This window comes from Rhinoraja longicauda, chromosome 9 (genome assembly GCF_053455715.1).
Source record: "Rhinoraja longicauda isolate Sanriku21f chromosome 9, sRhiLon1.1, whole genome shotgun sequence".
Lineage (NCBI taxonomy): Eukaryota > Metazoa > Chordata > Chondrichthyes > Rajiformes > Arhynchobatidae > Rhinoraja > Rhinoraja longicauda.
The window spans coordinates 16,631,507-16,642,523 of NC_135961.1; the positions used below are offsets into that span (position 1 = coordinate 16,631,507).

Below are 11,017 nucleotides of genomic sequence, written 5' to 3' on the forward strand. Positions count from 1 at the left end.
ACAAGCCTGAATCCTTCAGCAGACAATCATGACCATAAATGATGCCCAACCAAACTTTCACAGTCCCAGTCTCCATAAATTACCATCTCACTCTTGCGCTTATAGCTCTCTCCAAGACCCTTGACTTGGATCTGTGACCTCCCTTTCCTCTATTAGTTCTGCAATGTGGAGTGTGTGGAGGAACAGTGCATGCATCTATTGTACAGAACATCTTGGGCTGTACGGTACAGAATTTTGCAGTGATAAGCCCACAGAGAAAAAAAAAAGCAGCTTTCCAGATTCAAATAATTTTTGGACGCATTGATATCCAAGTGCTGGGTGTGTAGCAGGACAATTTGTTTCTATAACCAAGAAGTTTAAATGATGAAGAAATAAACAGTGGAAGGACTGAAGATGTGGTTTATTTCAAAATCTTTATTTGAAATTTATTTTCAAAGAGAAATAGTGAGAAAGATAGAATGATCTCCCTTTTGCTTCAAGATGCTGACCAAATAGCATATTAGCTAGGCATCATTCAGCCTTTTTAAACAAAATTGTAAATTATTTTCATGAAATGATTTTATTTCCTATACCCATAACAATTTGTTTGCAGACACAGTTATTGATTTTATTTATGTATTCATCAGATTTCTAACTCTCATTCGTAAATAACCCAAATTGTATGTCACAATTAGTTTTAGTGCCTTTACTATACAATGTAAAACATACGCAGAAAAATGGACAGAGAAAAGAAATCCCAATTTTTATAAACTTACTATCTCACCTCTGCATTGTTGCTTTTCAGGATCCCATTGATAACCATCTGTACATTGCTGTCGGAATATAAAGGCAAAGGGAGTATCAAAGTACAGCACCACATTTGTATTAATTGGTCAATAATAATAGTATGTAACATAACTAGAAAAATCCATTCAAAACTAAGAGAATTGTCATTCACTAACCCAGCGATGAATTTACTGAGGAACAACGATCAGATTATAAAAAGTGTACATATTTTCACACAAATGTAAATATATCCTTGCAGACGAAAACAGTTTCATCATTACATATTTATATTTTGCCATTAAAATACTGTTGTTGATTTCATTTTAAAGTATTTTGTGGTCTTTAAATATCTGCACAATTCTTAGAGGTGTCTTACCGTGTATGTGATGGTTTCACTAGTTTCTTGCGAGGATGTACCATGCAAAATAAATGTGACCAGCAAACACCATTGCAACATCTTGTATCTAAGTAACAACAATAGCGTACAGTCACTAATAAAATACAAACTCCAACAGTGCTTTATAATGAATTTATTCTTTGAGAAATACTTGAACAGAGGTTTTTTCACACTCATTTGGCACGAGTTCAAGTTTAATCTAATAACATTTTCACAAGTCTTGACAAGCAGAATAGTGTGGAAAATAAAATATTTATGGTTTATAGATCCTTCACAGGTATTTCTAAATTGAGTATATTTCTAGATTTATATTGCATTATTATCAATGACTTAAATGTATTAAATAACTTGATAATTTCAAAATTCCCTCCATATTTAAAGACAATGTTCTACATATCTTTGTTATCTTCTGCATTTTCATACATTTTAAAGCCTGTATGTCTGAATATCGATTATCATATTTTAAATACATTCAAAGATTGTCAGATAGTTAAAATGAACAGGCATACAAGTAAAACACAAATACACATGTAATTACAACCAGTATTTAAATTACTTTTATCGCTTATCGATAGAAATACATTTGTATTACCTCTGAAGACCGCAGACCTTCACAGCTCTTTAAATTTCTCTGTTCGAGTTTGGCAGTTTTTTAGAACTGTGTTGTGTGTGTGACTTACAGTGGTTTATGAGGAAGACTTTGTGCAGCAGTGGTATTGCTCCCTCTGCAGGTTCACAGGCTAACCACGATTCCCGGACTGATAAGATGAGAGGGAACAACAAACCCTTCAGAAGCAGTTAAACGGGAGTGTCGCTGCAACTGCGGAACCGTCAGGTGATACAACTGCTCGCTGGCTATATAGGGAAGGCAGGCGGGACCACCAATCGATGCTCAGTCATCCCACAACCAAATGGGATTGCTAGCAACCAGTGGCATACTTGTGGGTTACTTTGGAATAGAGGGCAACTGCTTACAACATAAAATGGTTCTGGGAATACGAGCGATAGATTTTGTTATAAAGTTGGGATAAAATATAAATTTAAAAAAATCATTTGGATCAATCAATCAATCCACAAAACTAATCCACCGTGTGTGGTATTTTCCATTGATTCAGATGCCTAAGTATGACGAATAAGCTTAAAAGTTGTTGACATACGTTTCTTGGAATTAGGCGAGAATGAAAATGATACGACAATGTATCTGAGTGGGCAAGTTATCGGAAGCGCGTTAAAGCGCTCAGCTCAAGCCCGCAGTTACAGTTCTGAAACGGCCTCTGTTTGCACTGCTCCTTGACTCCGAGAGCCAAGAACAACACGCAGCCCCAGCCCCAGCCCAGCGTGTGGGTGATTTACTACGACAACCTTTGGCTGGCGTGACCGAGAGGTTCATCCAAGCAATGAATAATAAAACACAAATAAACGCGGTGAGCTCAGTCCACCTCCAGCTCGAAAACTCTCTGACAAGCGGCACGAGTCCCGGGGTCACACAGCCTCCCCGCAATGATGAATCTGCAGAATTTTTTTTTGTAAGCGGAGGGAAATATGGCTATTTAAATCAATAAACCACAGGAATGACACGGGGGGGGGGGGGGGGGGGGATGAGGTTATAGGTGATCTACAAGGTCTCACTTGCTTCCCATCATTATCTCACAATTATTTGATGGCATTGTATGTGTCTCACAAGTAGTATAAGAAAATAGCTGCAGATGCTGGTACAAATCGATTTATTCACAAAATGCTGGAGTAACACAGCAGGTCAGGCAGCATCTCAGGAGAGAAGGAATGGGTGACGTTTCGGGTCGAGACCCTTCTTCACACCCTGGTTTATTTCCGTGCACTTGCAAGCTTTATGTTGGCTGCCTGAAAAATAAATTCAGTACTTCCAATAGTTTGCCTTTAATGAGTTGTAGTTCACAAATAAACGGTTACGCTCCAAGTAGGCAAAACATTCATTGTGCATTGTCAAAATATGAAAATGTTTGGAAAAATAGGCCTCAGATATCGCAGCATGGGAAAAGGATGGAGGCGTTGAAAACTTGTAGGTCAATATAATACATCAGGAAAAGAAACATTTCACAGAGAATGCTTGTTGGATACGAATACAAAGTGATGCCAAGTCCAATAACTCCGAAAATGTGTTTCCAAGTGCTAGTTATATGTGAGTTGGTTCTAATACAATTCCAAAACGAGCACATAGACTCCCATCTAGTGGCCACTAAGAGATAAACTATTTGGCTCTTGCATTATTTAGAAACGTAAATAATAATGTCAAGTCAAGTTTATTTGTCACATGCACATACACGATGTGCAATGAAATGAAAGTGGCAATGCCTGCGGATTGTGCACAAAAAAGAATTACAGTTACAGCATATAAATAAAAGTTAATACCGAGAAGACAAAATTTAGTCCCTGGAGTTATAAAAGTTAACAGTCCTGATGGCCTGTGGAAAGAAACTCCGTCTCATCCTCTCCGTTTTCACAGCGTGACAGCGGAGGCGCTTGCCTGGCCATAGCATCTGGAACAGTCCGTTGCTGGGGTGGCAGGGGTCCCTCATAATCTTGCTTGCTCTGGATCTGCACCTCCTGATGTATAGGTCCTGCAGGGGGGCGAGTGTAGTTCCCATGGTGCATTCTGCCGAACGTACTACTCTCTGCAGGGCCTTCCTGTCCTGGGCAGAGCTGTTCCCAAACAAGACTGTAATGTTGCCGGACAGGATGCTCTCTACAGCCCCAGAGTAGAAGCAATGAAGGATCCTCAGAGCCACTCTGAATTTCCTCAGCTGTCTAAGGTGGTAAAGGCGCTGCTTTGGCTTACCCCCCAGTGCGGCAATGTGCGTTAAGGTAGTGTTAATACTAGTGTTAGTGTACTGGCACGTCAGTTGTATTTAGTTTACTCGAGTGTTGGAAACTTAGCGGGTCAAAAATATGCAGCAGTGTGGTAATGTCCATAATGGTAATGTCTCTTTTCGAAACATATAAAATTCTTAAGGGATTGGACAGGCTAGATAAAGAAAAAATGTTCCCCATGTTGGGAGAGTCCAGAACCAGAGGTCACAGTTTAAGAATAAGGGGTAGGCCATTTAGATGAGGAATCATATTGAATGGCGGTGCGGGCTCGAAGGGCCAAATGGCCTACTCCTGCACCTATTTTCTATGTTTCTATGTCAACACAAGAAACTGCAGATGCTGGAATCTTGAGCAAAATGCAAAGTGCTGTAGGAACTCAGCAGACCAGTACGTATCTATGGAGGGAAGACATTTCAGATTGGGACTCTTCTTCAGTGGGGGAAAGAAAGCTGGGAAAAAGGTAGGGGTGAGGCAAAGCCTGGCATGTGAGTGGTGGATACAGGTGAGGTGGGGTGATTGGCAAATGGGTGGATTTAGTGACAAAGGCGAGGTATGAAAAGGAGACATAAGGGGATCAGATAAGGAAATAAGACGAGTTGTAAAATGTAAAGTGGGTGGGAGGGATATAGTTGGAGGAGGACAGAGGGGAAGGGAAAGAGGGGGGAAAGGGCCATTGAGGCTCAGGGTTGGAAGATGCACAGACATAAGAGGGGAATGGAGCAGGGTGACGGGGGAAATGTAAGTGCACTGGGGTAGAGGGGGTGAAGGTGAAGGGGAAAGAGGAGGGGGGTATTATTTGAAATTGGTGAGTTCAATCTTTATACCATTGGGTTGTAAGCAACCCAGGTGGAACATGAAGTGCTGTTCATCCAGTCTGCATGTGGCCACATTCAGGTGATGGAGGAGAAACGTTACAAATTTGAAGCAGAGGCAAGAAAAAAATTGATTGGCAGTGTGACGTTTGCATTTTAAACTATCATTTAAATTCAAAGTGCATTAATGAACAAAATGTAAAGTAAATAAGCATTTCTAAATCAGATGTATAGATTAAAAGGAGATAAAATAAAAGGGCAAACTAAGATATATATAATTATTTCTGATATGTGGGATGGAGGATATTATCGGGCCCATTGATCTCATATCAATTGAAAATGATCCCAACAAGCTCCAATGTGAATGAGATTCAGGATATAAAGGGATCTTAATGCCTTCCAAAAAATGCCTTCCAAGGCTATAGAATCTAACCAGGTAACATTTCCCAATTTTAAAACTGTGATTACATTTTAAAGATTCAAAATTTGTCTGTGCTGCCAATACACTATTCTTTAGGGTTTGATTAAACAAAAACATTTCTACTCAGAATATGTTTTTAAAACAACATTTGCATTCATTGAATATGACTATCAAAAACGTTCATTCAAGATAAATTTCAACTTTTGGTTCCTTTTGATTGTTAGTGCAATATGATGAGAACTTTACCAAGCAAAAATGCTTGAACAAAGTGTTTGTATCCATAAGGTCATAAGTGATATGAGCAAAATTAGGCCATTCAGCCCATCTAGTCTACTCCGCCATTCAATTATGACTGATCTATCTCTCCCTTCTAACCCCATTCTCCTGCCTTCTCCGCATAACCCCTGAACCCCTGACACCCGTACTAATCAAAAATCTGCCTTAAAAATATCAATATCAGCAAAGAATTCCACAGATTCACCACCTTCCAACTAAAGAAATTCTTTCTCATCTCCTTCCTAAAGGAACGTCTATGTTCCTCTAATCTATGACCTCTAGTCCTAGATTTTCCCGCTAGTGGAAATATCCTCTCCACATTCACTCTACCCAAGCCTTTCACTATTCGGTAAGTTTCAATGAGGTCCCCCCTCGTCCTTCTAAACTCCAGCGAGTATAGGCCCAATGCCATCAAACGCTCATCAAATATTAACCCACTCATTCTTGAAATCATTTTCTGTAAACCTCTTCTGAACCCTCTCCAGAGCCAGCCCATCCTTCCTCAGATATGGTGCCCAAAATTGCTCACAATACTCTATATGCGGCCTGACCAGTGTCTTATAGAGCCTCAGCATTACATCCCAATTTTCATTTCCATTTTTGTACTACTTCCATTTTCATTCTTGTTGTAGCAAAGAACATGGATGAATGCAACTAGATTGCAATATATCTGAGGGTGTTCATCAAGGGTAATTATATTTTATTTTGCACCAGAGTATAATATTACTCCAAAGTTTTTCAGATGTAGTAATTCTGACTTTCCATTCATTATTAATTTGGCAAAAACGTCATTTTCAATTAAGTGCATACAATTTGTTTCTCATTACATTTTTATTCACCTATTCCAAACATTAGGCCATTGGCCAGTGAATCCCACCTACAAGAGCAATTGGAAAGCATTCTGAATGCAATCTGCTGATTCCTGAAAGCAAAACATATATTTCATAATGTGAAAGAAGCTTTGTAATTAATTAAAGAAATTAAACAATGTAGAGAGATGCATTTTGTCAAATTGCAAGTGGACACCAGAATAAAACAGTTAACTTGCTAGAAAGATGAATACTAATACTAATACATGGAAATGAATTTTCAAACATCTTCAATTTTCTTAGAAATATTTGGCCCAACATATGAATACAAAATAAGTGCACTGAAACCTTAAATTGGCAGTAGCTCTGGAAAAGTTTTCCTCTGGTTATTCAGTACACGGTTTAATGTACTACAGCAATGGATTTCAATGGATTGATGAAATTGTCCTGCAGCTATTCTTATTATTTGACTGTATTAAACATTATAGATTTGCTCAACATATAAATACAAACAAATATAGAAATGTAAGAGTTGACAATGAGTAAAATAACAATGGCATTGTTGGAGAGGCACAGCACATAGGGTATTTTTTTATTTGAATAATTTGAAGATAAAGTAGGAACTTCACTGACCAGGTTTAATATTGGGAATTCTGGTAATACATGTTGCCTCATGGAAGTTATTCAAATGGCCTTCGGGTTCTAATTTTGCTTAAAATGAAGCACAGCAACTAGCAAAGGATTCCTCTGTCCTCTGAAAACTTGAACACGAGAGTGGATAAAGCTGGAGTCATGGTAAAAATGAAGAAGATTGCCAATATTCATGCCTGGGTAGGCTAAAATAAATATTGATTTGTTGAAGAGTCACAGCTGAGAGGACAGGGAAATCTTTTTTAAATTTTCACAATTTTAACTGAAGTAGGGATCAGAATTTAGCAACTCATAATTCCAACCTAAACATTCTCTGATTTTTGAAATTAATTTTCAGTAGAGACTCAGATATTTTTTGTTCCTGTTAAGATGCTTCGTAAGAGTACTCCTGGCCCTGCATGGTGATATAAGCTTCTCATGGTCACAAAAGTAACCAGTTCCTCTACCCCCCCCAAAAATACACAAATTACTGGAATAATTCAGGCAGCATCTCTGAAGTACATGGATAGGCGACTCAGAGATGCTGCCTGACCTGCTGAGTTATTCCAACACATTGTGTTTTTTTTGTAAACCGGCATCAGCAGTTCTTTGCATCTACAAATTTCTGTACCCAATTTCCTAACATACATTATTGGGAATAGAAACAAACAACTGGAGTAACTCAGCAGGTCAGACAGCATCTCTAGAGGAAAGGAATAGGTGACATTTTCAAGACCCTTCTTCAGACTGACCCGACCCGAAACATCACCCATTCCTTTTCTCCAGAGATGCTGTCTGACCTGCTGAGTTACTCCAGCTTTTTGTGACTATCTTTGGTTTAAACCAGCATCTGCAGTTCCTTCCTGAACATTATTGGGAATTGATTGTGGCAGTGGTGGATTTAATTTTGTATTTGTATTTTCACCTATCGGCAAAAGATTTAACCGTTTTGTTGCTGAAATGCCTCCATTATAGGGAGAAGAAATTGACTCAGGACAAATCAACATTGACATCCAACATTCCAAAAGGAACATCATATAATTTCCTCATGGAGAGGTCACAGGCATGGAGAGATTTTCATGGCTCCAATGAAGAAGAATATTATCCTTGCTTCAAAGTAGCCATTCACCCTGGGGTGAAGAGCTGGGTACGAGTGGCAATACGCATGGCATGTGTTATCCCTTTCACTTTGGGAATGTCTGCAGCATTAAAAAGGAAACCCTTAAATGTATAAAACCATGAGAGGAATAGATCGGGTAGATGCACAGAGTCTCTTGCCCAGAGTAGGGGAATTGAGGACCAGAGGACATAGGTTCAAGGTGAAGGGGAAAAGGTTTAATAGGAATCTGAGGGATAATGTTTTCACACAAAGGGTGGTGGGTGTATAGAACAAGCTGCCAGAGTTGATGCAGGGACTATCCCAACGTTTAAGAAACAGTTAGACAGGTACATGGATAGGAAAGGTTTGGAGGGATATAGACCAAGCGCAGGCATGCTCCATTGGCATAATGTAATTCCTGGGACAGATATTGGGACTAGTGTCGCTGGGACACGTTGGCCGGTGTGGGCAAGTTGGGCCAAAGGGCCTGTTTCCACACTGTATCACTCTGTGACTCTCTATGACTCTCATATTGTTGTTGTGGAAACATGTAAAGAAGTTGGTCCATGTTGACTTAATAATCTGTCTATTGCTTTATTGGTGATGGCAGTGCGGGGTTGCATTTCAATTTTTTAAGGTCATCAGAATATTCCAAAATCTTTAAGAGCTGATCAGTTACTTTTGAAATTTAGTGCTGTTGCTTGGTTAGGCAAATGCAACAGTCAGAATGCATAAAGCTAAGTCTCAGTAAAACAGCAGAATCAGCTAGTTAACTCTTTCTTGTAGTATTTGAATGATAAATGTCAGTCTAGGCATCAGAAGAAAGTTAAAAGTTAAAAGCCGAAAACAGAAAATAATGCAAGTTTGAAGCAATGATCACTGAAGCAATATGAAATTTCACATAAAGTGCTCCATTGGCATAATGTAATTCCTGGGACAGATATTTAAGTGAAGAAAAAATAGATTTTTATGTAAAGAGGTTACCTGGGCAATTTACCCTATTTGGTGTTGCCATGCACATGCCTGTCATCCTTGGCCTGGACCTGAAGCACACTGTTGTTGGGAATCAGTTGTGGTGGTGCCTGAACTTAGATATCTTGCGTTAATGAGTTTCAACATACATACATGAACTGATAAAAGCTGATGATTCCCCACCTAAAATCATCCCCGCCTGCAGATAATGCTGCAGACATTCTCCATTCTCTACAGTCTCAAATCTCCACCCCTGGTTCAGCCGATCCTGGCATAGCAGGGTCTTAATTCCGATCTTAACTTTTTCACTTTGCTCCATCTATTGTACTTGACGTTTCTGATTGTATTGATGTATAGTATTATTTGATCTGATTGGATAGCATGCAAAACAAAGCTTTTCACTGTACCTCAGTACATGTGACAATAATAAACCGAAACATTGCTTGAGAGATTGCTGCTTTCCTTTATCAATGTAGATTTTTCTGAACGCAAGGTGCTGACAGTGAAAATGCAGAGGAAAAGATGAGTGACAACTTTATCAACGGTGCATAACATGAGATAATACAGTGCGCTTGTTTTCCTCAATTATCTTTGACCTGGATTGGATAGGATGGATGTGGAGAGGATGTTTCCACTAGTGGGAGAGTCTAGGACTAGAGGTCATAGCCTCAGAATTAAAGGACGTTCCTTTAGGAAAGTGATGAGGTGGAACTTCTTTAGTCAGAGGGTGGTGAATCTGTGCCACAGAAGGCTGTGGAGGCCGTCAATGGATATTTTAAAGGCAGAGATAGATAGATTCTTGATTAGTATGGGTGATAGGGGTTATGGGGAGAAGGCAGAATGGGGTTAGGAGGGAGAGATAGATCACCCATGATTTATTGGCGGAACAAACCTGATGGGCCGAATGGCCTAATTCTGCTCCTATCACATGATCTTATGACCTGCTATGGAATGCTTAAGGCTACTCTGCAATCTCTTATATCATCCCTTTAAACCATCTGATTATCCTAATATAGGAATGTTTACCATCAGTTGTCAATGATGCCCGATTTCTATCAGTAATATCAACTCAGTCCAATCATTTGGATGCCACCTTCCCATTGCCAGCTGGTCAATGGGAGGAGAATGCAGCTCAAACAAACATGAAGTTAATCCTGGAAAGGAAAACATCAACTCAGGAATTCCAGATGTAAGCTGGAAACGAATGTTATCTTTCAATGCAATCTTTCGTCCAGTAAAAATACTTGGAAAACAACTTCTACAAATTGCACTTCCAAAATCATGCCAATATCAGTCCATAAAATATTTAATTTGTAAGGATAATATTCTGCAACTGCAAATCACCTGCAGTTACTTAAAGAGATAATTATGTAACTTATTCCCGTTCACTGCACGCTGTGCGGTGAATTTAAATGATTCCAAATTACTCTTTGTAGAATATTATTCAGCAAAAATGTACAATGAGAAACATATGCAAAAATTAACAATGTCCTTCTGTCTTAATAATTTGCTGTTCAGTTGTGGCTTTACTTTGGAAAGCTGGTGGCTGAATACGTTTTTCTCTTTGCTGACTTAACACACCAGTGCCCCTATATTATTTCCTCTTCTGTTTACTCTTCAGTATTATTATAACTTAACAGCAAGCCACTGCAGGAAGTGAAATAGTGGAGGTAGCAGAAATGCAACAAATATGCATTAGTTAATGAACTTTGGCAAGAGTATGTTTGTTTGTTGAAGTTTTCTTTCCCTTACATTTCCTCTCCAGAGATTCTTGCTCTGTGCTTACATATAACAAACCAAGTTGATATCGTAGGCTGAGATGAAGCCGAACTTCAGGTGAATACCCTGTATAAATATACAGTGTGTTGAATCAGTGTAACTTATGCGCTTGTAATGTGACAGATCAATGAGATCCCCCCCAAATTTCTTTATTTTTCTTTCAGCCATGTTCCTTCTTTCAGTTCGAAACCTGGCATTCCCTAGGCGCAA

The 11,017-nt window shown here is 39.0% G+C and overlaps 1 protein-coding gene across 2 annotated transcripts in view; it reads right to left on the reverse strand.

The window, feature by feature from the left end:
- The window catches only part of LOC144596914 (EGF-containing fibulin-like extracellular matrix protein 1), a 91,421-nt gene extending 89,540 nt beyond the window's left edge, over positions 1–1,881 (reverse strand). The window contains exons 1-3 of one of the 2 annotated variants that reach the window (XM_078405792.1): positions 1,755–1,881; positions 1,142–1,229; positions 764–812 (exon numbers count right to left, since the gene is read on the reverse strand). In XM_078405792.1, coding sequence (XP_078261918.1) covers positions 764–812; positions 1,142–1,222 — 130 coding nt within the window. In that variant the 5' untranslated portion in view covers positions 1,223–1,229; positions 1,755–1,881. Of the gene's footprint in view, positions 1–755; positions 813–1,141; positions 1,230–1,754 lie in introns of those variants that run through there. The other variant, XM_078405793.1, reaches the window with a different exon arrangement.
- Between the last annotated feature and the right edge of the window lie 9,136 nt (positions 1,882–11,017).